At 36.0% G+C, this 24713-nt stretch overlaps 1 protein-coding gene across 1 annotated transcript; it reads right to left on the bottom strand.

The window, feature by feature from the left end:
* Positions 1-216: 216 nt before the first annotated feature.
* Positions 217-1988, bottom strand: LOC129238213 (uncharacterized). The gene is made up of 5 exons (XM_054873255.1): positions 1850-1988; positions 1618-1763; positions 1227-1545; positions 1001-1149; positions 217-341 (listed from the first exon to the last, which is right to left on the bottom strand). Exons 2-5 carry the CDS (start codon positions 1754-1756, stop codon positions 217-219), a joined length of 732 nt encoding a protein of 243 aa, XP_054729230.1. The 5' UTR covers positions 1757-1763; positions 1850-1988.
* Between the last annotated feature and the right edge of the window lie 22725 nt (positions 1989-24713).

Here is a 24713-nt window from a genome sequence, read left to right on the forward strand (position 1 = left end):
ATTTTTGCACTGAAAACACAAATGGAATGTTTTACGTTTTTTTTTTTTGGGTCACACGTTGAGCAAGTTTTGCGTGTTTCTAATTTATCAGAGCTGCCTGCCGAAAATGATCTTGGTTCTTCATCTATTTTGAGAACCAGGCGAATAGCATTCTGAAGATCCCTCTGCAATCCAAACTGGTTCACTCGACGTCTCAAATGAGGTTCGATAAGTTCTTTAGCCAGTTGTTTCATGAAATTCAGTCTGGGCACCTTTCTCTGAGCTTGGTTCATGTTGCTGATGATGTATGAATTTGCCGCAGATACATCCAGTATTCTGTAGAACACTGCCATTGGCCAGCGCTGTGTGCGTCGAGAAGTTGAATAAATGGCACATTTCTGATCTAATGTATCGACGCCTCCTTTGGTGCTATTATAGAAAGTGATCATTTCTGGCTTTTGTTTTTGTGGATCAATGGTTGGCATGTGATGCATGCTGGAGAGAACAAGCACGGATTTGTTTTGCTTTGGTACATAAGACACCAATGTTGCATCTGACGTAAATCCAAAAATCGAAGAGCCAACGTCTCGGTGACGGCTAGGTAGAAATTGGGGAGGTACTTCCCTTTTATTTTTTTTAAGGGTCCCTACAAGTGTCAGCTGTTTTTGCTTCAGGATTTTCATTAGCTCTACTGAAGTAAACCAGTTATCAGTCGTAACATTTCTGTGGGTTCCTTCAATCGATGCAATCAGTCGCAAAACTGATTGCGTGGGTTTGTTCAGTCGTTGGTATTCATCGGGCAAGCCTTGGCTATCTGAGTATTTTCCCAAGTATATGTAGCCATCAACAAGATATCCATTTCTGGCGTCAGTCATGCACATAATTTTTAATCCATATTTGTTGGGTTTTTTCGGCATGTACATTTTGAAGCCGCATCTCCCACGGAAAGCCACCAACATCTCGTCAATCCAAGCGTAACTGCCAATTGAACAAACTTCTTTGCAGTTTTGTATCAGCTTACCAAACAGCTGAGATATAGGTGCAGCTTTGTCAGTGCTACGGCGTTCATCTCTGGTGCTCGCATCATCAAATCGAAGGCAATTCAGCAGTATTTCAAACCTGGTCTTGCTCATTATACAACGATAAATCTCTCTTCCTGTGCCATCTGTGCTGTACCAACATGTGTAATGTGTGTGGTTTTCTTTGAAAATTGCGGTATAGTACAACATACCGATCAAAGTTTTAACTCCATTACGTCGAGGTCATGAACACATGTCTGATTTTGATAGTTTGGTCTTATCTTGATAATTTTTTCGTTTGTATACTTAACAATTTCTTCTAACATATCATCAATGAAAAATAACTGCCAAATATCGGATGGTTTTGTATTTCTGTTCAAAACATCTCTGAAGTTCCTTTTCAATCCTGGAGGTTGATGAATGATGTTGTGTTGCAAAGTCCTCGATCGCGAAACTGGAGGTTGGCTCGACCAACGGAACCGATTTTTTCCGAAATAGTTCCGGTATCTTGCCAATGGAACATCGTCATCTGAAGATTGATCATCAACTGGCGCATCACCATCATCATTATTTTCACATAACTCGTCAACATCAATTTCAGAGTCTGATTGACACTCACTTTCAATCACGTGGTCTAAAGGTACATCTTCTACGTCACTGCAGTCTTCATTTGGCAATTCCGGCTCGTCCCTTTGATCCTCAGCATCTGAGTCACTCTCTTCTAACCATCTACAGATATTTCGATCACGTTGAGACATGCTGAACCTAAAAAACGATAAGCAAATGTTAACACTAAAAGAAACGTAACAACCTAACGTCGGTCACCAGGACCGCATACGATATATATTTACCTGATTCTTTTCACTGCGCGCACGTGTTGCTTGGCCGAGCGCAGAGCGCAAACTGAAGAGGGAGGAGAAAAGGTACACAGAGTCACAGGCGTGGGGCCCGCGTAGTAACGGAAATATTTGAAAAAATAGATCGCTCAGAGTCACCGTGACCGACGCTAGGTGGTTAAGGGTTAATTACAGGGTGAACGATATGAAGTGTTATCTATTCAAAACACCATAACTTTTTTGTGTGAAATTGGTTTTTATTGATTTCAAAGACAAAATTGTTCAAAAATGATTATAATTTTAACATACGTATATTCACTTAAGCTCGATATGACCACCTTTTGCCTTGACTATAGCCTTCAAACGGTCAAAAAATGAGTTGCAGGCTGCACGAATGTGATCTTGCGGTATTTTGGCCCATTCTCGTATAATCGCTTTTTTCAGCGTATCCATACTGGCATATTTTTTAGTCCTCACCTTGCTCTCCAAAATGGACCTGATGGAATAGTCCATCGGATTTGCGTCTGACGAATTCTAAAGCCATTGTGGGGACGAAATGAAGTGTGGAACAAGATTTCTTAACGATTCTTGGTTCACACGAGCTTTATGAGAGGGTCCCGAGTCCTGTTGGAACGTCCATGGTCTACGACCGAAATGTTTGCGTGTCCACGGCTCTAAAGCAGCTTCTAAAACATTTTCCTGATAATAAGTCGCATTCACTTTGACACCAGGCTCGATAAAAACGGTTGGAGAGCGTCCATCAGCGGTCACTGCGACCCAAACCAATACTTGCGGTGGGAAATTGCTTCGAGTGGCCATACGTAGGCTCAAATTCTCGTATGAGCGTTCGATCAAGTAATCAGTTAAACACGATCGTTTTGAATGTTAATGAATTGCTCAATTGGGAAATTGTTTCATCAGAAAACACAATGTTTGGAAATTCGCCACATTCGTGAGAGCGCAACAACTCCTTTGCTCTTTCGCACCGAACTTTTTTTTTGCTGGGGTGAAAGATCGTGTGCTTTTTGGAACTTGTAAGCCTTGACCTTGAGCTCATTTTTCAATATGCGTCGAATACTGCCTTGCGATATTTTCAGTTCTTTGGCCATTTTTCTTCTACTTCGACGGGGATTTCGTTCAAGTCAAGCTTTCACTTTCCGAACCATTTCTGGCGTTGTTGCGGTTTTTTTTGGTCCACCTCCATAGCGTTTTGCAATGCTACCAGTAACATTGTAACGTTTTATAGTGCGATACACAAACATTTTATTCACTTTGAGGTGACTGAGCTCACGAACAATGGCTGGTTGTGATTTCCCAGCCAAATATAACGCAATTACTTTATTGCGTTTGAATTCCATCACAAAAAAAAAAAATTCAACAAAACTGATACGCAAATGCTTTTGATGGCTTATCATAGGTATATTGAACTGGCTATAAATATATTGAACTGTCATTAGAACAATTTTGACGTTGATGTCATGAGCTGTTTTACAGATACAAGCAGGGTGAAGTTGGTAACACTTCATATCGTTCACCCTGTAGAAACTCCAAATTCTTTGTTTTTTCAACGCAGATTAGCTTTTTGTTATTTTGCCACCACGAGTACCGAAGGTGTACATTTGCATGAGATGAGCTAGCAAGTGGAGTTACTGGATCTTTATGCACTATACTCTGACCCCATGTCTTTGTAAAGCATATACAGTCCATCATTCCTCATCATCGTCTGTGTTATTCGCTGTAGCCAATGTGTTCATTCCTACATTTTTGGCACAACGGGACGAACATAATGTGAGCCTTAAAAAATGTGTAGCCTTTACTCATCGAGAGAGAGAGAAAGATAGATACTTTACTCTTCAATTGGCGACTTACTTCAAAAACATTCAGACCCCTCCGCTGGGTCGCTATATCCAGTTCAGGAAAAGCATAAACAACATTGCACTTAACTCCATATTCGTTGTTACTGCTAGTTTCCCCATCATCTGCTAGTACTCACCACCACCAAACACACTAATAACCCATAAATATACCAGAGAACCTAATTATACAGTTACTTACGATAATTCTCTTCCCGATCGCCATTTGCGAATCTGTACGCGGTTTACGCACTCATCACATAAATTCTTGAATTAATTCACTAATTATGAACTAATAACAAAAGAAGTTTAAAGTCGCACGCATACGCACATACAAACATGAAACGCTCTTTTAATAAATTCCACTAATCAGCGATATTCAACTTTAATGGGGAGTAATTTGTAGTGGGCGATGCTGGATGGCACAAAACGGCCAACATTGCGTGGGAATGAATATAATTACTGCAGCAATGCATAAATTGCCTGAATATACGGGCGAACTAATTTATTCATTAATCTGATAACGAATGTAACAGGCGACTAATAAAAACCACAAAATATTGTAATACTCTATGAAACTGAACTGATTTCATATGCACCTGTGTATATAAATATATGCAAATATTTATTTATGGAATTTATGTTGTATTTACAAAGTTATAGTATTTACATAATTATATTTTTGATAATTAAATTATTAATGTAAATATTTGTTGGAACGTTTGTAATAAAGTAAAGGAAGATATATGAAAGAGTATGACAAACCACAGTTGGCTTTCGGCTATTAAACGCGTAGAGGTTTCAATAATTTCCACAAATTAATTGTGTCAACACAACTAAAAAACCCTTTATCGTTCTTTCTTTGTTTACATACCTTTGAGAATCTCGTACACACACACACACATACACCTTTGCAAAACTACATACCCTGCAGCGCATTCAACTAAAGGTAAGTTCACTTTAAACACAGAATTTAGTTGAGAAAACTTAACTAATTTAAAACTCAGTAGTAACACTACCTTACAACATCAACAAAAAAACCCAAAATCCAGCCTATCCAATTCCTACCTATTAAGTTGGTCGCTGAGTCGAGAGTTGGTCGAGTCTGCCATATGTGCTCGAGATAACACCAAGTAATGGTTTTGAATAAAAGAAAAAAACATAGATAAAAAAAATTATTTTATAAATCGAAAATTTGGAATAATTAATTGCCTTTAATTTCGTATATCATTTCCTTTAATCGGTAAACCAAGTCACACGATATTAAAAGCTTTTACCTTTTTGTTTAATCTACAGGATCCGGCACTTCAAGTGCAACCAACTTCAGAACGCTCGCGCCCGTGCTAAATGACAGTCCAGAGTATTGTTTACAAGCGAGCGGAAGCATTTTGCCGAGAATAAACGCGAAAAAAGAAAATTAGTTATGAATTTCAAGCGTAATAGTGTAACTGCATTATATTTGGCAGAAAAATCACAACCAGCGATTGGTCGTGTGCTCGAGCACCTTAAAGTAAATAAAGTTTTTGTTTATCGCACCATTACTCGTTACAATGATACTGGTAGCAGCGCAAAACGTCATGGAGGTGGTCATCAAAAGACTGCAACGTCATGTGAAATGGTTCAAAAAGTGAAGAAACGACTTAAGCGAAATCCCCGAACGAAATAATAATAGTAAAAGAACTGAAAATATCTTACCATGGCACCCATCGCATACTGAAAAATGATCTCAATTCAAGCCTTACAAGATCCAAAAGGCGCTTGATATCACACCTAAGCAGCAACAAGTCAGACTTGAGAGAGCGAAGGAGTTGCTTCGCTTGGCCGAAAGCGATCAATTCCGAACATTGTGTATTCTGACGAGACTATTTTTCAAATTGAGCAATTCGTAAGCTCCCAAAACAATAGGGTTTATTGGAGCGACCGTTTATACGAGAATTTGAGTAACTACAGATTGGCGCTCTTCAATCGTTTTCATCGACTCTGTCGTCAAGGTAAATGCGAAATATTATCGGGAAAGTATTCTGGAGGTTGCTTTGAAGCCGTGTGCTGACAATCATTTCGTTGGTTTGACCATGAACGTTTCAACAAGACTCGGCACCGTCTCACAAAGCTCGAGTGAACCAGGAATGGCTAAAAAACCACGTTCCGAGCTTCATAACATCCACCTAATGGCACTCGATGCGAATTCGATGGATTATTCTCGTTTGGCCATTTTGGAGAGCAAGGCCACAACTAAAAGACTCATCAGTCTAGCGGCGCTGAAAAAAGCCACTGTCCGCGAGTGGGCCAAAATACCGCAAGCCACATCTGGGCAGCTCGCGATTCGTTTCTGGACCATCTCAAGGTCATAGTCAAGGTTAAAGGTGGTCATATGGAGCCAAAATATATTGATTCTTGATTTTGTATTATTTTCACACATTTTTTACTTTGAATTGAATGAAAATAATTTTCCAAACTAAATTTATGGCTTTTTCAATTGGTTACACTTCGAGGGTCGGTCGCTGTCATTTGATAATATTCCGAAATCTACGTGACAGAAAAAATATTTTGTAGATTTCCGGACTCATTAACCGACGTTACATAGAGATGGGATAGTCTGCTTCTAGGTTAAAAAACGAAATCACAAATTATTTGCAAACCTGTGTAGTTGATAATCCCGTAGGTTAAAATATCAGATATAATTCACACGGAACTATTTATCAATTGCTTACCATGCATACTTAGTGTTTCTTCTTCGTTTGCTTTGTCTTCTTTTAGGGTTACGCCAGGTATCCATAATTAAGGTATTAAGTGGGATCTTACTGAACTAAATAATGTTTGCTGAAGTAAAAAGTTCTGATAATTTTCCGCTAGATGTAAACCATATTTCACTTTGTACAAACCATCGACTTATGAGTGACATTTCGCTTTAAAAAAGTTCTTGCCAGTTTTGTGTTAAAGTGGATAAAAAGAGAAAATTTGATATATTTTTCACAGACCAAAGTCGGAAAGTCGAAGCAGGTGGCCATACAACCTTTTGCTCTTTATGTGACCAACAGAGTATCGAATGCAATAGCATGACGGTGGTTCCAATGAGAAGGGACCTTCTGGTAATATGTACGCCGAAGCAGACACACGCACTGGCAGGCAAACCATCGAAAATGTCGCTAAACTCAAAAGGATCTTGCAGTTGGATAGCCGTGCGAGCACATATTCCATTGCCAAGAAAAGCTGCTCACAAGAAGAAGCTCGATGTTCCACGCAAACGTACCTTTTGCTCGGTTGAAGTTGACCTATTTTTGAGGTGGATGGTAACAGGTATGGAAAATAGGTCACATACGAGAACAGCAGTCGACCAACTGTTCTACGTTGCCGGAACAACGTTGGGGCGTCAATCATCTAGAAAACTGACGCACCTCAGTATTTTGTATTTTTGAATTATGTCACTTTTCTCGAAAACCATAGATATGGGGAATAATTCTGCTGCTACAGCAACAACAAAAACAACCACAGTCACAAAAGAGCGTGATCGAAACGTGATGAGCAGGTAGAAACGAACGTCAAGCCCGGCTTGGCGGCCAAGGAAGTTTTGTTGCGTAATGGGTGGGATCGACAGGGAATAATTTACTACGAGCCGCTTTTATCGGGCCAAATACTAAAGCAGCCAGAATTCACGAATAGGTACGACAAAACCGCATAAGCTTTACATATCTCGAACGACGAACCAGTGTGCTCCGATGCTTTGATTAGAGATTTTATGCATCGGCCGTATTAGATCTGCTACCAAGGGCTTTTAAAGCATTTGCACAATTTTCTGCATGGTACAGAACTTTCCTCAAGTGAAGCTTGTGAGAATGAGCCGACCAAATTGTTTTAATAACAAAAAATGGAAAATTGCTTTGAAAAAAGATAAAGTTATTCACAAAACGGCGCATTTTTGATCCAAATCGGAGAATTTTAAACCAACGGTGATTATGGTTCCGAAGTAGGGAAGGAATTTATGTATCTAGGAGTAAGCATTAATTAATCAAGTCAAAAAAATTTCTGGCAGAATCTCTCCCAGATTCCTTATGACGACCGCCGCTATTTCTCTTTGTGCAATTCCCTATGTAAAGAGCCACCTTCTAGAAAGGAGAACGAATATTTCACTTTACTTCTCAATTATTATTCCCACCTTGCTATACGGAAGTAAAACTGGCCACTCAGAAATACGCATAAACAGAGGCTGATCTTAGAAAAGAAGTTCCTTTGGCGCGATAAGTGATAAGGGCAAATGACGCAATCGCTACAATCATGAACTCGAAAAACTGATCAACAGACTGAGATGGGCAGGTCACATATTACGGGCTAATACCGATTACCCACCTCAACAAATACTCTTTGGGAAATACCACAGACTTAGAAGAAGGGGCCGCTCACCGCTCAGATGAATTGAAGGGGTAGATGAAGACGCAGGCTGTTTGGAATTTCGGGTATGGAGAACGCTGGTACGAAACCGAGTCAATTGCAGGCATAAGCTAGGGCAGGCAAAGACCCGACAATGAAGAGAATGGAGCGCTTTTTTGTTCATTGTATATTAACAAATTATTCAATAAACTTTTTGGGCTTTCAAACCAACGAAAATAGGGGGTGTATGTAAACTTTTGACCAGCACTGTAAATACCAATAATAGAATGTAAAGTTGAGGAATATCACTAATTGTAACGCATGTTTCCAAATCATAGAACCAAATTCATGGTATTGTTTTTTTTTTTGTTGTATTGAGAATTTCACAAGAGTTTTTCGAACTCCAATTATTATATTAGCTCTGCATGGCTTCTGCTTTCTGAAGATTTTAAAACCAATTAAAAATTAGCCATACTGAGTGCGCTAAACTTAGCTATTTTAGTAGCCGACTAAGCAATTTCCAGCAGGGTCATAAGTATAAGTAATTAAGTGTGAATGAGTTGTAAAATACCATAGATATAAAAATACTTGTATAACCTCTTTCGAATTAAAACTACAAGTTTTCTTTTTGCTATTTCTTTGTCTACTCCAATTAGTCACGGTTGAGGTACGAATAATGATGAAAATAATAAAACTTCCCATCTGCTCGTTAAAAAGAGCTCGCCAAATTTTGGTAACGCTAAACGTTCGGAGTCAATACCAGTAAATGTTTTGCGTAACACAATTGAGTAAATATTGATTAATCTTTAGCGAAGGATTGGATACCTACGTATGTTTGTATGCATGTAAATAAATACTATATGCATCCATTTTGTGAAACGCATATGCCATGACAGTTATTTTGCCATTCCTCCGTGTAAGTGTGACCTTTGTACTAAACAAAAAATTGCTAATTGGAAAGCAGTTTGAAAGCTTATTGTCTGCTGTTGGAATGGTGACATGATGTACCTATTTTTGGCAGCTCAAGTTTGGCAAATTTATTTAGCGTAGTTCAATTGAGGGGTAGTTGCAAGAAACTATCAGAATCGATTTAGTTTCACAAACTTTTAGGCAAGCATAAAAATAGAAACGCTACTTAGCCTCCCTCTTGGCATAGAAAACATTGATGTAGTCAAACAGAGCAAAGGAAACTTTCGAAGGTTACGCGACCATCCAACTGAGCCTGCAATTTTTAATGTACGGTGTACTTAAATTTTTTGTTTTCCCTTATACCTGTGAATAGTTAAAGTGGCGAGGATAACTAATGCATGATGGATGTTTTGGTATTTACAAGGATTTTGTGAGTTAGAACTTTTGAAGTGAAACTTTTTAGCCGTCGATGGACTAGCTAGAATGGAGAGTAAAGTTTCAAGGCCATGCAACGTTTTGGGTATTTTCGTTCCGCGAGAGAGAAAAAAGATATAACGTAGAGGAAAAGGAGAGAGAGAGCTATTCTTCTTCTTCTTCTTCTTAGTTTCACAATCCGTGGTGGACCATAGCTTCATCAACAATTTTTCTACACTTTATTTAGAAAGAGAGCTATACCTTATATATATCTTATATACACTTAAGGCTATTTTTCCAGAGTTTTTCCTTCTGGTTGCTAATTTCTCGTGAGAAATAGCATTGCCTACTTTTTGGCGCTTGTTTGTTTGTGCAAACTTGTAGGAAATATATTTTTGGTGCCTACTTTTTGGCGTTATATTTCCTTGGTGCCTACTGTTTGGGGCATTTTTTGGTCCCAATTCTTTGGCGTTTTTTTTTTGTGTGCCTACTTTTTGGTGCTTATTTCCGTTTTCTGATTAGTGCTTGGGCGTACTATAAAGTGCTATCCATTCCGGCGCCAGATTTATTGGTATTGCCTTGCGGTAATTTGTGCCGTTGCTGCGGTCCTGGAATCGCTGCGGTTGTGCGGGTGATAAACGCTCGGAGTAGTGCGCGCTGTTGCCACGTTGTGTCCGTTTGTTTTTTTTTTTTATTTCTTATTGTTTATTCTTTAGCCAAACTTTAATACAAAATTCAGAAAAATTCAAAAACTGTTCATTTAAGTTTTGAACTTTTAATCTGATTTTTTTGAAAACCTTCGAGCTGCTTCAATTTAGGTACAATAAAGTACAAGTTTTAAGCAGCTAGTGAGAAAATTTATTTGTTGCAAAAGTTTGTTTGTTGTTCAAAAAGTATCGCGTATTTGGAATTTTCGCAGGTTACGTATATTCGAATTTCGATTTTTTTGTGGCGATATGTTGGTACTCATGTCTCTCACTGATGCCGATGAGTTCGGCCATTTTGAATGTTCAGTTAATTGTTGACAGCTGCTTTGCTTGCACGTGTTTCGGCTCGTCTTCGATTTTTACCTATTCAAAAAGATGGATCAAAGAACCTGTAACAAATTTTGTGTGAAAAACGAAATTAAGTGCACGGATGGATTCCGAATGTTGACTGTGTCATACGGAGGAGCTACTTTGGACCAAAGCAACGTTTATCGGTAGTACAAAATGTTCTGAGAAAGTCGAGAGCATGTGAACGACGAAAACCGTGCCGGACGCCCCGAGCACTTCAACAACAGACGAAAAAATTGATGAAGTGAAGAAAATGGTATTGGCCAATCGTCGAATCACTATTAAAGAAATTGCTGAGGACTTAGACATATCGACTGAATCGTGCCATTCGATCGTTTTCAATTATTTGGGCATGAGACGGGTCGCCGCAAAATTCGTACCAAAACTGCTCAATTTCGACCAAAAGCAGCATCGCATGAACATTGGTAATGAGATGTTGGACTCTGTCCGCGATGACCCAAATTTGCTCCAGAGGGTCAAATCGTGGGTTTATGGTTATGACGTGGAAACCAAAGCTCAATCATCTCAATGGAAGCTGCCGCACGAATCAAGACCGAAAAAAGCGCGCCAAGTTCGGTCGAATGTAAAAGCTTTGCTTGCCGTTTTCTTCGATTGCAGGGGTGTTGTGCATCATGAGTTCTTGCCACAAGGTAAAACGGTCAATCAGGAATATAAGCTGCAAGTTATTCGCAATTTGCGCGAAGCAATCCGCCAGAAACACCCGGATTTGTGAAAGAACAAAAATTGGCTCTTGCATCACGGTAACGCCCCTGCTCACACATAATTGCTTGTGCGCGGCTTTTTGGCCAACAACAACATACTAATGATGCCAAAACTGAAGAGGCCCATGAAAGGACGACGCCAAGCTATGATTGACGAGATAAAGACTGCATCGAAGGAGGAGCTGAACAAGATAAAAAAATGATTTTGGAAGTGCTTCGAAGATTGGGAAAAACGTTGGCACAAGTGCATAATATCTCATGGGGATTACTTTGAAGGGGACAAAATAGATATTAATGAATAAATAAATATTTTTTGAAAAAACAAAAAATTCGCGATACTTGTTGAATACACCTCGTAAAAGGTGATTAGGGGTTTCCAATAAGGGTTTTTTGACAGATAACGTGTAACTACTGTGAAACCTAAAATATCATTTTTTTCAGTATTCATTGTCATTGCATCATAGAAAGAGTTACTCCTCAACAACGTTTACAAATCGACCAATTGTATTCCTAAAATCGACGCGTCGTGGAAAGTGTTCATCGCGCGCTCAGACCAACTTATAGGGCGCAGCGATGAGCCCCATTTTTGTCCTAATGAATACGTCAATAAACAAAATTGACGTATTTGAGCTGCAGAACAACCCGAAGCCATTCAAGAACAGCCAGCCATTTCATTCATTGAAAACAACCGTTTGGTGCGGCCTATGGGTTGGAGAAATCATCAGCCCATATTTCTTCAAAAACGGGGCTTTCGCACCATGATAGACGGCTTTTCCGTGCCGGAAATTGAAGCGCGGACGGCGCTGTTGCCATACAGCCCGTGAAACAATATATCTCTTCTTCGGCCAGTGGATTGGCCACCAAGGTCGTTGATATCTTGGTACCTTTGGGCTTTTATTTGTGGGGGTATGTAAAGTCCAAATGCTCTGTGGATAAAACATCTTCAATTAAAACATTGAAAGCCAAGATTACTAAAGTTATTCCCGAGATACCGGCCGAAGCTCTCTAGCGAATCATTCAAAATTTGTGTTTACGGATGACCGAACTACGATGCAGTTGTGGCCAACATTTGAAAGGGGCTATCTTGAAAAAATAAATTTCATGAATGGTGCTACACAAAAATAATAATCAATTTGAATTTGCGTTATTTTATTTCAATTTAAAATCCGATATATACACCACTCAAAATCATGTTTGTCTATTTAGTAAAAATGTAAAAATTATACAGTAAAAGTTATTCAAAAACAAGCCTGGATGATTAATTTTGCGCCACCTTGTCTTATATATGTACACTATTATAAACTACTTCCGTCTCTTTTTCTACAATATTGATCAATCTGCCTACTGCAATACGCAGTCGAAAGCTACACCAGCAAAATTATTATCAGATTTGTTATCAAAACTTTGTTATCTAGAAATAGTTGACTTTTTTTGTGAAGATTACAGTTACAACACCACATAAGAGCAGTGGAAATGATTAAGTAGACAAATATTTTCTATTGCAACATCAGTTTATAAATGGATTTATTCACTTTAACGCCGATGACGCCATTGCTCACACTCGTGACTATGTGTGGGGAGGTATTTAGAGTAAGCTTATGTAAGCATACACATAGGTAGTTAGTTTGTGCCTGTATTTTTAGTGATAACATTAACCCTATTTTTGTGTTTAAGTAGTTTCCTATGTTGCTGTTCAGAGATAAGGGTTTATATTTATAGTTCGGGCAATTTGTTGCACAGAATTGGAAAAGTAATATAATTTATTATTATCTATTATTTATAAGAATCTTTGCATTTGTTTGTACCTTAGAAGCGAGCGAACGATGCATAATTTGCAATTAAAAGCAGATGATAGCCAAGATGTCGTATACGTATTTGAACGCACATATCTGCATATAGAATGTACTGGATTGTAACAAATAAATGAAATATTTATCATAGACACGTTAAGTAAGGTGTTAGAAGTGTCAGCTGAATAATTAAAATAAACTGCTTGGAAAACTAATTACTTTGCATTTTGAAACTTGTAAAATTCATTAATTTGCATTGCTACATAAATACTTATACATATGTAAGTTTGTATGGAAGTAATGATCGGAAAAGCTTAAATGGTAGAATTTAAATTAATTAATAATAGCAGTAATGCGTCGTGTCTAACAGTGTGAGGCTTAGGCCGAGTTTTTCCTTGAATTGGCAGGGCGAATTTCAATGCCTATTTTGCAGAAAATTATCCAAACTGTGGTTTATTGGGTGTGAAAGCAGCCGCACTGATAGACGACCCGACTGTTGACCGTTCTTAGCTCCTAGTTCCAACTCGTTTTCAAAACTTTTAAATATAAGAAAATATTTCTCAGGCATATTCGTACTGTCCGCAAAATAACCCATCTTTCAGCGTTCACCATAAATGCAATCATACATTTGTTTATTCTTCTTTTGTGAAAATATTTGATGGTTTGAAGCTGTTTTGTAATATAAACCTTAATCTGTCAAAAAAATGTCGAAGCTAGCAATAACTCGTCAATACTCAACCTTTTGGTAAACTTGGAATTGATGGAGACCGGCCTAACGATGGCTTTACCATCTTAAAACGATGCTCCAAAGATGAAGATATGAAGTGAAACCGATATCTTAACGGAGGATCCATAGGGTAGGAAAATACATCGTCCCAAAGAAGATGAAAACTCACTGATGACCGCAACGTCTTCTAAAGCTATTGAAAGGATAACAAGATAGCATTGGGTGTATGGCAAAATATCACGATCAACAAGATTTTTTCAATAAATAAAGTAATATAATCCAAAGTAGGAAGCACGCATTTTCGTTGTGGATATCCAAGCGTGGGCAGCGACTAACTCATACATATTTCGCCGACACTTAAAATTTCAGCAATAACACAGCAGCAAATCAAACTGTGTGGTATTCAGGACAAGGAGGAAGCAGACGAATTCGCGAAGAGAGGGTCTGCGACAGAACTTAGAAAAACGATTTAAGTATGCAAACTTCTCTGGAGCAGCAAATAACAACGGATACCCGCAGAGTATGGTGATCACGAAAATCAACTGGAATTGCTGAGTCTCTATAAACCGAACATACGGCTTTTCATGGGGCACTGGACTGTTAGCTGTATGACAGCCAGATGCAGAGATCAAATTCATAACGATTTAAGTAGAGTTTGCAAAGATGTAGAAGAGTGGAACTAGTGCTGGTACGACACCGCCATGTACTCGTTAAAAGTAGCAAAGTATAGTAGAAAAGTACTCGATACCTACACGGATCAGGCTCATTCTAAAATTTACCTACCTTTTCTGTATTTTATAAAGGGTGAAAAAGGAGCCTTTAAAATCTTCGCATTCTTTTGAGGGTCTACTCTGTACAGCCAAAATCGGTGCTGCTATATACCTCGAAAATACTGCGAGACTTGTTTTCATCTTATGTTTTCCAAGAACGAGACCTCGATGGCAACTCAAAACCCAAAGGTCGTGTGGTTAAATCAGTGCTAAAATCACTCAGAACTTCGGCCTCCATAAACTCTCTAATATTTTGGAAGTGAATGAGTTTGAATATAGAGCCTAAAGTTGTAGATATAGCCATGATACTTGGCTAACGATGTCTAAGCATTACCAAATCAAGAAATAAAAAATCTTGAAAGAAAAACAAGTAACCTCTATTCAAAAGCCCCCTCGAGTACAAAAAGTACTCAGTACTTAAACAAAGTATCGAGTAGCTAATCGTAATTGACCACCACTAGATAGAGTTCATTAAGCACTCTCGTTGCGAATAATTCGAGGCAAATTTGTGTGGGATCATTTCTCCGAAGACTTGGGCAGTTTGCGAATTCAACACTAAAATATCTGGATGGCATTTTGAACTACTATCAAGGCATTTTGAACTACTTAGGATAATAAGGGATTATGGATCAAATCGAGCAGATCATTGTGCTTAAATTTAGACTGTAGAAGGTCATACACATCCATTGCGCATAAGCATTCCTCAGTAAAAGCACAAACACAACACTTTTGGACCAAAATTTTCTATGTAATAGCAGAGAATGTTAATGCAATGAGAAGGAACAAATGTTAAATGAGCTTTTTTCGAGTTCTAATTTATAGATTCATAATAAGGTCATTTCAAATTCAACTTTCCTGAAGAGGTCGGAATTGCAGATATTTACCACGCGAGTGACGCGAGTGGAGGGTTTCTATATTTACTTACCACGCTAGGCCAAGAATTCAGATATTTTCTGCGTTTACCATACTATTGAGGACGTTCATAAGATTTTTCGGCACACTACTAAGGAAATCGAAGCGAATAAAATTGCGATTAAGAAGGCCGCGCGGTAGTTAGTTTGTGGTGCAGAAGCTAAAGTCGGCGGAATTATTCGTTTTGTTTTTTGGCACGTATATAATTCAGGTTCAAATCCTGAAGTCATATTTTTTTTCTTGCACATTTTTTTTTTTTACAATTCAAACCAGGAAAGTTTGGTAAAATTTTTGAGTTTATTTTAATTAAAATTTCTTTAAAATACTGTTTTTTGTATTTTATAAATGGAAATTTCTTTTCGGTATAAAATAGTTCATACTGGATATGACCTGATTTTTATATAAATCAATCAAAACAGAAAATATGTACATATGTCTATAATCTATTTCATCAAATCCAAATTATATTGATGAGAAAATATCATTCTAATATCCGTCCAGAAAGCCAAACGCGCATACACAGATGCATATTCATATAATTACGCATACAAACTTTCAACTAACGCAGAATATGTACATATAAAACTGCGAATCGAATAAATGAGTGATTTAGAAAAGATCATTAATAATTGTAGATTAGCGCAATCGTGAAAGACGTGTCGTATATGCAGTACATCGTCTCATATTTGACTCAGGTTCAAATCCTGTGCACAGTTTTTTATTCGATATTTTTATTTCATTTTTTATATTTGGTTTAATTGAAATTGATTTAAAATAGTGTATTCAGGTTTTTCTAATACCAGTTATTTAGAAATTTATTTTCTATATAACATTATTCATTTGAATTGATTTATATGTAAAACAGCCATAAAGTCAATCATATGAATATGCATTCCTATATTTAATTTCTTCAGTCAAATCTGAACTACTTACATACACATATTGATGAGAAAATATTCTAATATCCATCCAGGAAGCCTAACGCGCATACTCACATATGTGTTTAAATATATGCACAAACCACCACCATTCTAACAAAACCCAGAACACAAGCTTCTGCGCACACTTGACACATGGGATATGTATACCCTATGAGCAAAAAGAACCGGGAAGGTGATGTTGACTGCTTCCTTCGATTGCCAAGGCATAGTCCACCATGAGTACCTTCCATCGGGCCAGACAGTCAATAGAGAATATTATTTATCCGTTTTGAAACCTTAGAGAGATGCTGTGTGTTGCAAACCGCCGGAAATGTGAGCAAACAATTCTCAGATTTTGCATGATGATAACGCGCCATCGCACTGATCAAAGAGAATACAAATCGGCCTGCCGGGGGTGTTTGGAGGACTGGGTTAAACGTTGGCACATGTGTGTTGCTTCAGACGGGTCATATTTTGAAGAAGATAATATAAATTTGCCTTAAATTTAACTCTGTTTTGTTTAATTTAAACATTCCCGGTACTTTCTGATCATAAGGTACATACTTGCGGCTTTGCGGACAGCAATGTGTGATTCGCTGGAAGTCGCATTAACTCGCGACTATCGCACAGTTAGAAGACATATTTACATACATATAAGGGTGCATACATACATACGGAGCCGCGGCCACTCGACATGACAAAAATTTAAGATTTATCAAATATTGGCAAATAATTCCACGCGAAATATTCCAATATTGACTATTTTCGAATGGTCGCGAAAATTGGCATATGGGCGGCTCGTTTTATGAATGAAATTGAAATATGAGCTCTAACTTATGAATGAACTTTTTGTTTTTCTTCTAAATTGTTCAGCGCAGTCGCTGATAGAATTATGGCCGCTGCGACTGCGTCTACGAATGTATTTTATTTTTGTAGTCGCCAGGCTTAGATTTTAGCTTTGGGCGACATGCGCATGTGAGGTATGTGTTTTTGTTGTGTTCTAGAACATTTTAGAATGTGCGGTGGCAAAGCGGCCATGGCGTTGCGCTTGCTGTTGCTTTTGCGTCTATCAAAGTACATATCGTGTTTTTGTAAGTACAATATTAGGAATATCGACTGGTGAAAGACAAAAGTACACGGAAGCAAGAAGGGAGCGCTGTGCTCGCGCATATATGCATGAATGTATGAACGTGCATGGATGTAGTAACATATGAATACAATTATTTTGTAGGAAGTTTAGAAGGCAAGTAGGTATATATGTATGTATATATGCTAGGACATAATACATACATAGAGCAGAATTGTTTTTGCACTTGTTAGGAAGAAACTCGCTAGTGCGTATGTGTATTTGTCTTGTAAGAATATGATGTGCTGTGACTTGTGTACATACATAAGTCAAGGTTATTTGGGCATACATGCATATGTACATATGTATGAAAGGAAGATGATGTTCTTGCGCTTGTGCATTATTGTTTTTCATATACAAATGTACATACCTACATATGTATGTAAATGCTGTCGAATACATAAACTATAAATTGACATACAATATAAAATAAGTGTTGATTTATCTTAAACCGTTTTTTTTTTCTTAATGCAAATAATTCCTATTGACATGTACATACATATTATGTATGTATATTGTCATATACCATCATTTATGTACATATAAAGTATACGTTCATTTATGAATGTATGTAATGAAAAACTTCATGAATTACTTTCAGAACTTTATTAAAATTAATTCGCGTCGCGCGCATGTACAAAACCTTGGTTCACAACGCAGGCGCAGAAATAAACGCACTGTGTATTTATCCTCCCCATGTGACTCGGCATCAATTCTCGCCGCCAATTTTTTTTTTTTTTTTTAATGTGTTTTTTTTAATGTAATCGTAAAAATTTTTTAATAAATTTTATGTATCCGCTTATCATTTCAAAAGTAACAAAATGGTAAAAAAATAAGCAGTCGAAGAAATAAATGCACCGCCTATTTTTCCTCGTCACATGTTAGACTCGATTTCAATTCCCAGTGCAAACCTTTTTTTATTAATTTTTTTTTTTAAATTCGTTTTTTTTTATGTAATTAAAAAAAATTATGTAATAAATTTTACGTATTCGCTTATTATTTCAAAAAATACGAAAATAGTAAAAATTTAATTAGTTTAATGTATTTATCCTCCCCACGTGACTCGCCATCAATTCTCGGTGCAATTTTTTTTTTTTTCGTTTTTAAATTTTTTTTTTTTAATGTAATCGTAAAAAAATTTTTAATAAATTTTATGTATCCGCTTATCATTTCAAAAGTAACAAAATGGTAAAAAAATAAGCAGTCGAAGAAATAAATGCACCGCCTATTTTTCCTCGTCACATGTTAGACTCGATTTCAATTCCCAGTGCAAACCTTTTTTTATTAATAATTTTTTTTTAAATTCGTTTTTTTTTATGTAATTAAAAAAAATTATGTAATAAATTTTACGTATTCGCTTATTATTTCAAAAAATACGAAAATAGTAAAAATTTAATTAGTTTAATGTATTTATCCTCCCCACGTGACTCGCCATCAATTCTCGGTGCAATTTTTTTTTTTTTCGTTTTTAAATTTTTTTTTTTTAATGTAATCGTAAAAAAATTTTTAATAAATTTTATGTATCCGCTTATCATTTCAAAAGTAACAAAATGGTAAAAAAATAAGCAGTCGAAGAAATAAATGCACCGCCTATTTTTCCTCGTCACATGTTAGACTCGATTTCAATTCCCAGTGCAAACCTTTTTTTATTAATAATTTTTTTTTAAATTCGTTTTTTTTTATGTAATTAAAAAAAATTATGTAATAAATTTTACGTATTCGCTTATTATTTCAAAAAATACGAAAATAGTAAAAATTTAATTAGTTTAATGTATTTATCCTCCCCACGTGACTCGCCATCAATTCTCGGTGCAATTTTTTTTTTTTTCGTTTTTAAATTTTTTTTTTTAATGTAATCGTAAAAAAATTTTTAATAAATTTTATGTATCCGCTTATCATTTCAAAAGTAACAAAATGGTAAAAAAATAAGCAGTCGAAGAAATAAATGCACCGCCTATTTTTCCTCGTCACATGTTAGACTCGATTTCAATTCCCAGTGCAAACCTTTTTTTATTAATAATTTTTTTTTAAATTCGTTTTTTTTTATGTAATTAAAAAAAATTATGTAATAAATTTTACGTATTCGCTTATTATTTCAAAAAATACGAAAATAGTAAAAATTTAATTAGTTTAATGTATTTATCCTCCCCACGTGACTCGCCATCAATTCTCGGTGCAATTTTTTTTTTTTTCGTTTTTAAATTATTTTTTTTTAATGTAATCGTAAAAAAATTTTTAATAAATTTTATGTATCCGCTTATCATTTTAAAAGTAACAAAATGGTAAAAAAATAAGCAGTCGAAGAAATAAATGCACCGCCTATTTTTCCTCGTCACATGTTAGACTCGATTTCAATTCCCAGTGCAAACCTTTTTTTATTAATAATTTTTTTTTAAATTCGTTTTTTTTTATGTAATTAAAAAAAATTATGTAATAAATTTTACGTATTCGCTTATTATTTCAAAAAATACGAAAATAGTAAAAATTTAATTAGTTTAATGTATTTATCCTCCCCACGTGACTCGCCATCAATTCTCGGTGCAATTTTTTTTTTTTCGTTTTTAAATTTTTTTTTTTTAATGTAATCGTAAAAAAATTTTTAATAAATTTTATGTATCCGCTTATCATTTCAAAAGTAACAAAATGGTAAAAAAATAAGCAGTCGAAGAAATAAATGCACCGCCTATTTTTCCTCGTCACATGTTAGACTCGATTTCAATTCCCAGTGCAAACCTTTTTTTATTAATAATTTTTTTTTAAATTCGTTTTTTTTTATGTAATTAAAAAAAATTATGTAATAAATTTTACGTATTCGCTTATTATTTCAAAAAATACGAAAATAGTAAAAATTTAATTAGTTTAATGTATTTATCCTCCCCACGTGACTCGCCATCAATTCTCGGTGCAATTTTTTTTTTTTTCGTTTTTAAATTTTTTTTTTTAATGTAATCGTAAAAAAATTTTTAATAAATTTTATGTATCCGCTTATCATTTCAAAAGTAACAAAATGGTAAAAAAATAAGCAGTCGAAGAAATAAACGCACCGCCTATTTTTCCTCGCCACATGTTAGACTCGAGTTCAATTCCCGGTGCAAACTTTTTTTTATAAATTTTATTTTTTAAAATCGTTTTTTTTTTTAATGTAATTGAAAAAAAAAATTATGTAATAAATTTTACGTATTCGCTTATTATTTCAAAAATACGAAAATAGTACAAATTTAATTGGTTTAATGTCGAGGTGAGAAATGTGTTGTGTGTTGAGGTGAAAGATGTGTGGTGTTTCTAATTTTTGTGTGGGCAAAAGTCAGTGAGGTGTCTATAAACTCGGTGTGCTAAATGACCTTATTACAAATCTTTCAGATCTCAATTGTACTAAAAAAAGCTTACAGTAACATTTGCACCTTCTCATTGCATTAACATTCTCTGGTAATAGTGACGACTAACCATTTTCTAAACTGTTGGTCAACGCTGTAGTTAAAGCGTAACAAATACGCTTCTTCGTTCGGCTGATCCTTCGATCACAGCTTTCCGTGTGAAATAGAAAAGTAGTTTCAAACATTTATTTCCTGGTTTCATATCTCAAAAGAATCTGGAGATGAGGTTCAGGATTCAGGTTCATTTGAAAAAAAAAAAGTTTTACATAATATAAAATTGGCAACGTTGCAATTTAAGTTCCGACGTCTTCATAAATTAATTGTAGTAACCAGTAAAATTATTTTGATTCTTATGTACCGATTTCGTATTTTTATTTTGTTAGCCCAAGGCCAGCTTAACAATAAAACAACAAATTCAATTATTGCTTTATTTAACAAATACAAAAACTTTATACCACAAAAACCATATAATTTAAAGTTTCAAAGTTCAAAGAAAATGTCTAATTTTTTAGACTGGGTTTCTGGAAAAATTTTTAGGTATGCAATTTGCAACGCATGTACTTTTTGTAAAATATTGGCCCCTATTATGAGTTGGATTCGATCTTCTATATTCGCTGGTTGTCGAAGATCGAAAGTCGAATGGGAATTTAGTATTATGTGCGGTGTAACCCTGCCGAAATTTTCGTTGTATGCAGAATTTAGAGTCGAATGCAATTTCGCTTCCGATTGTGTAGCGTATTGTGGGAAAATTTGTTAAAATGCAAGTTGTTTGCGATTATTTATTGTTTTATAGTAACCAAATAATAAACATATACTAATTTTGTTATTTTATGCAGGTCGAAAGTAGTGAGTGCCAAACAAGAATTATAAAGGCTAGTTGCATTAATGGAAGAGAATCCACAATTCGCAAAAGGGATTTGCACCAAACTTCAAGCAGCAAAACAATGGGAGGAGTTTACAACGGATCTAAATTGCTTGGAACCACCAGTTAGAACGGCAGCAAAATGGATTAAGGCTAATAATGGGTTTTTTGTGATGTTTGTAGAATTACATTTTTATTTTCTCTTGGCAGGTATGGCTGACATGAAGCCAAAAGCGAAAAAAATGTCGAAAAACAACACTGAACTCCGAGCAACAGGTGAGGGCTCTAACAGACTTCAGGGATTTTCAAATACCGAAGAAAGTATAATCGGTTTACTACAACTTGATGCCTGGGGTGGAATTTGGCCTGGATACAACTACCAGTGACGAGTTCACAGCTTTGATTTGGATCCTAGCCCAGAACTTCTGGTCCAAAACTCTGAGGAAAGTGAAGCGTAATTAAATTTAAAGTCTCACGAGTAACCAGCAGGAAAAACGAGGACAAATAAAAAGTCTCAAAAAGCAGAGAGATTGAGGTTACTGGAGTTGCAGACTGATGGCCAAAAACGATACTATGAAGAAATGATTTCTACCTTGCACGGAATAAAGAAATGTACTGCAGAAACAGCGGAATTCACAAAAAAAAAGTGTTACGAATAAAAAAAAACGCAACCGATGAACTCTTGCAACTGAAACCATAGAAATTGCGCGTATATAATGAAGAAGTTCTGGAAAAACTCATTTTCACAAAAAATACTTTTTTAACTTTTAAAAATGTTGTTAACAAAGAAATTCAATACAATCACTTTTTCTTTCATTTTGATTTGCTGTATAAGCTGAGAAAAAATAATCTATTGCAAATGCGTCGAGCGATCGAAATTCCCAATAGTCCTATTCTTTAGCGAATGAGCACCATAATACCAAATGAAAATTCGTTCGATCAGCACTTTCGACTACAGTCGAAGATGGAATGTTGCTCATAATAAGGGCCATTGTGTCAGTTTACATTGGCTCAAAATTTGGGCTGATTTTTGTTTTTCGTTTTTTCCAGAAGAATGCAAACTGCGTACTTAAAAAAATAAAATTAAAATCAGAGAGTTTGAAATTTTGATGAAATTTTGAAAAGGGTTGTAAAAAGTTTGAAATTAAGTTAAATGGTTTTTTGTGGTTTATATAAAAAAAAATTAAAACAAATTGTATGAAATTTTATTCGAAAATGCGCAGGAGGAATTTACCACTTTTGGTGAGAAAACTGTTAGTAGTGCTGAAATAAATTCGAACTCTTGACTTTTGAGGGAGTGCTTTGACTTCAAGCCCTTATCAAATATTGTGCAAATCTATGTGTATGTATGTGTTGCCCATGTCAAACTTAATTGTATTCTGGGTATATATTTATAAAAAAGTATTAATAGTATTATTGGAAGTCAAATTACATAAACTTTAAATTTATTTCGAACATAGCCATAGCCATTTAAGTTGGAAGCAGCTTAAGTTGATGGCTGAAAAATTTGTCACGATGATGGAACCCAAATGGCATTAAACAAGGAACAGAAGTAATCAAATATAGCAGAAAGTTTCTCTTAAAATAAAGTAGATACGTATACACTATGTAGGCACATTGTACATTTTAAATGTGTCATTAGTTATTTATCAAAAGAGTCTGCAACACACAGCCAATTGCCGAAGAAAAACTTCCAAGCTAGTGCTTTAAGATAACCTCAGGTAATTTCAGTTAACTGACAAATAATTAATGAAGAAGAACGAACATCAAGCAAAACACTCAAACTCTGACAGTTAGCAAATTCGGTAAAACTATGCACACATAGCCATTCCGTGTAAGTTGAACAACTACAATAGATTAAGAGCAAGTTTACAATGGAGTCTGTGTTGGGTAACGCAAGAACTACAACAGTAAAAAGTCATGAAATACCTTCAGAAGTCGAGGAGTACGACATATGCATTTATACGTCGCATACGTTTAGAAACATTCAGAAAGAGTACAATACAATGCGCTTACTTGCCTACTGTATGTAACATATACACACATACTTGCATATGCAATCTTTTCGTGATGTCCAAAAGGTAATGTGCTCTGTGAAAACATTTCACTGTAGTTAGTTACTCACATTGGCAGTTAAGTCCACTTTAAACTTGCTAACGAAGTGAAGTGGCGGCATTTTGTCAGGCCACAAGAGTCAGCCACCAAGCGCATAAGGCATCAAGCGCACAAAGGATGGAAGTGCAAGAGTGTTGTTTCTGCAGCTCTCATTGCACTTGAGCACTTTCAAGCCACACCAATGAGAATATGCCCAACGGTAGGTCACGTCGGTGCCGGTTTTACTCGTACACTGCTTGTATGTACTCGTATTATATTATTCCTGCTTTATTTACCATTTAAAATACAAATGAACAAATGAAAATGTGGAAAAACATAAACGTAAAGTGCGCGCTCAATCCGAAGCTATACTTGTAGGTAGAAAGAAATACAATAAAGGAAAAAGCAGAAAAACAAGTCGAGAGCATGAGTTTTAAAAGCAACAACCAACAAAACAAACCAAATCAACGTTGCTGTAGACAAGACAAACACGGGACGGAAGACAGACTGCCTGCCTGTGAGCAGCTCACCGACAGCAGTGGCGATAAAAATGGTAGTAGAGAAAAGACGGTATACAATGCAGAAGCAACGGTTGCAAGGTGATATGGCGCAGAGAAGCAAAGACAAGGCTGGGCCAACAAACAATACAAATTTTTGCTAGCAAGAACTGCAGGCTTAAAAATTGTCAGCGAAACAAAGAAGGGCATGCGAATTGTGGTATTTTTTTGTAATTTTTATTGCCAAGAGATAGGCAGAATTGAGTGTTGGCTATACGGTATGAGTGAGTGAGAAATTAGCGGCTTCAAAGTACAAGAAGTGGTGTGGTGAAATCCGAATACAGGAAATAAATCATATCTGCACGTGTGACTTAGAATGCAAAATAAATGTGTATTCGTGTATATTGTTTATGCAGAAGAAATATTTGGCATCATATTTTATTTATATATTTATTTATGGGCGTATGTCGTTGATAAATTATGGTGCAG

The sequence above is a fragment of the Anastrepha obliqua genome, chromosome 2 (assembly GCF_027943255.1).
Source record: "Anastrepha obliqua isolate idAnaObli1 chromosome 2, idAnaObli1_1.0, whole genome shotgun sequence".
Taxonomy (NCBI): domain Eukaryota; kingdom Metazoa; phylum Arthropoda; class Insecta; order Diptera; family Tephritidae; genus Anastrepha; species Anastrepha obliqua.

Excerpts from the sequence above, each read along its gene's own strand:
- LOC129238213 (XM_054873255.1), bottom strand. The coding sequence starts at position 1,756 with ATGTCTCAACGTGATCGAAATATCTGTAGATGGTTAGAAGAGAGTGAC. Across the intron at positions 1,546-1,617 it reads TTTAGACCACGTGATTGAAA|TTGATGATCAATCTTCAGAT; the intron begins GTGAGTGTCAAT and ends GTGATGCGCCAG. Across the intron at positions 342-1,000 it reads ACCTATATCTCAGCTGTTTG|CGCTGGCCAATGGCAGTGTT; the intron begins GTAAGCTGATAC and ends CGACGCACACAG.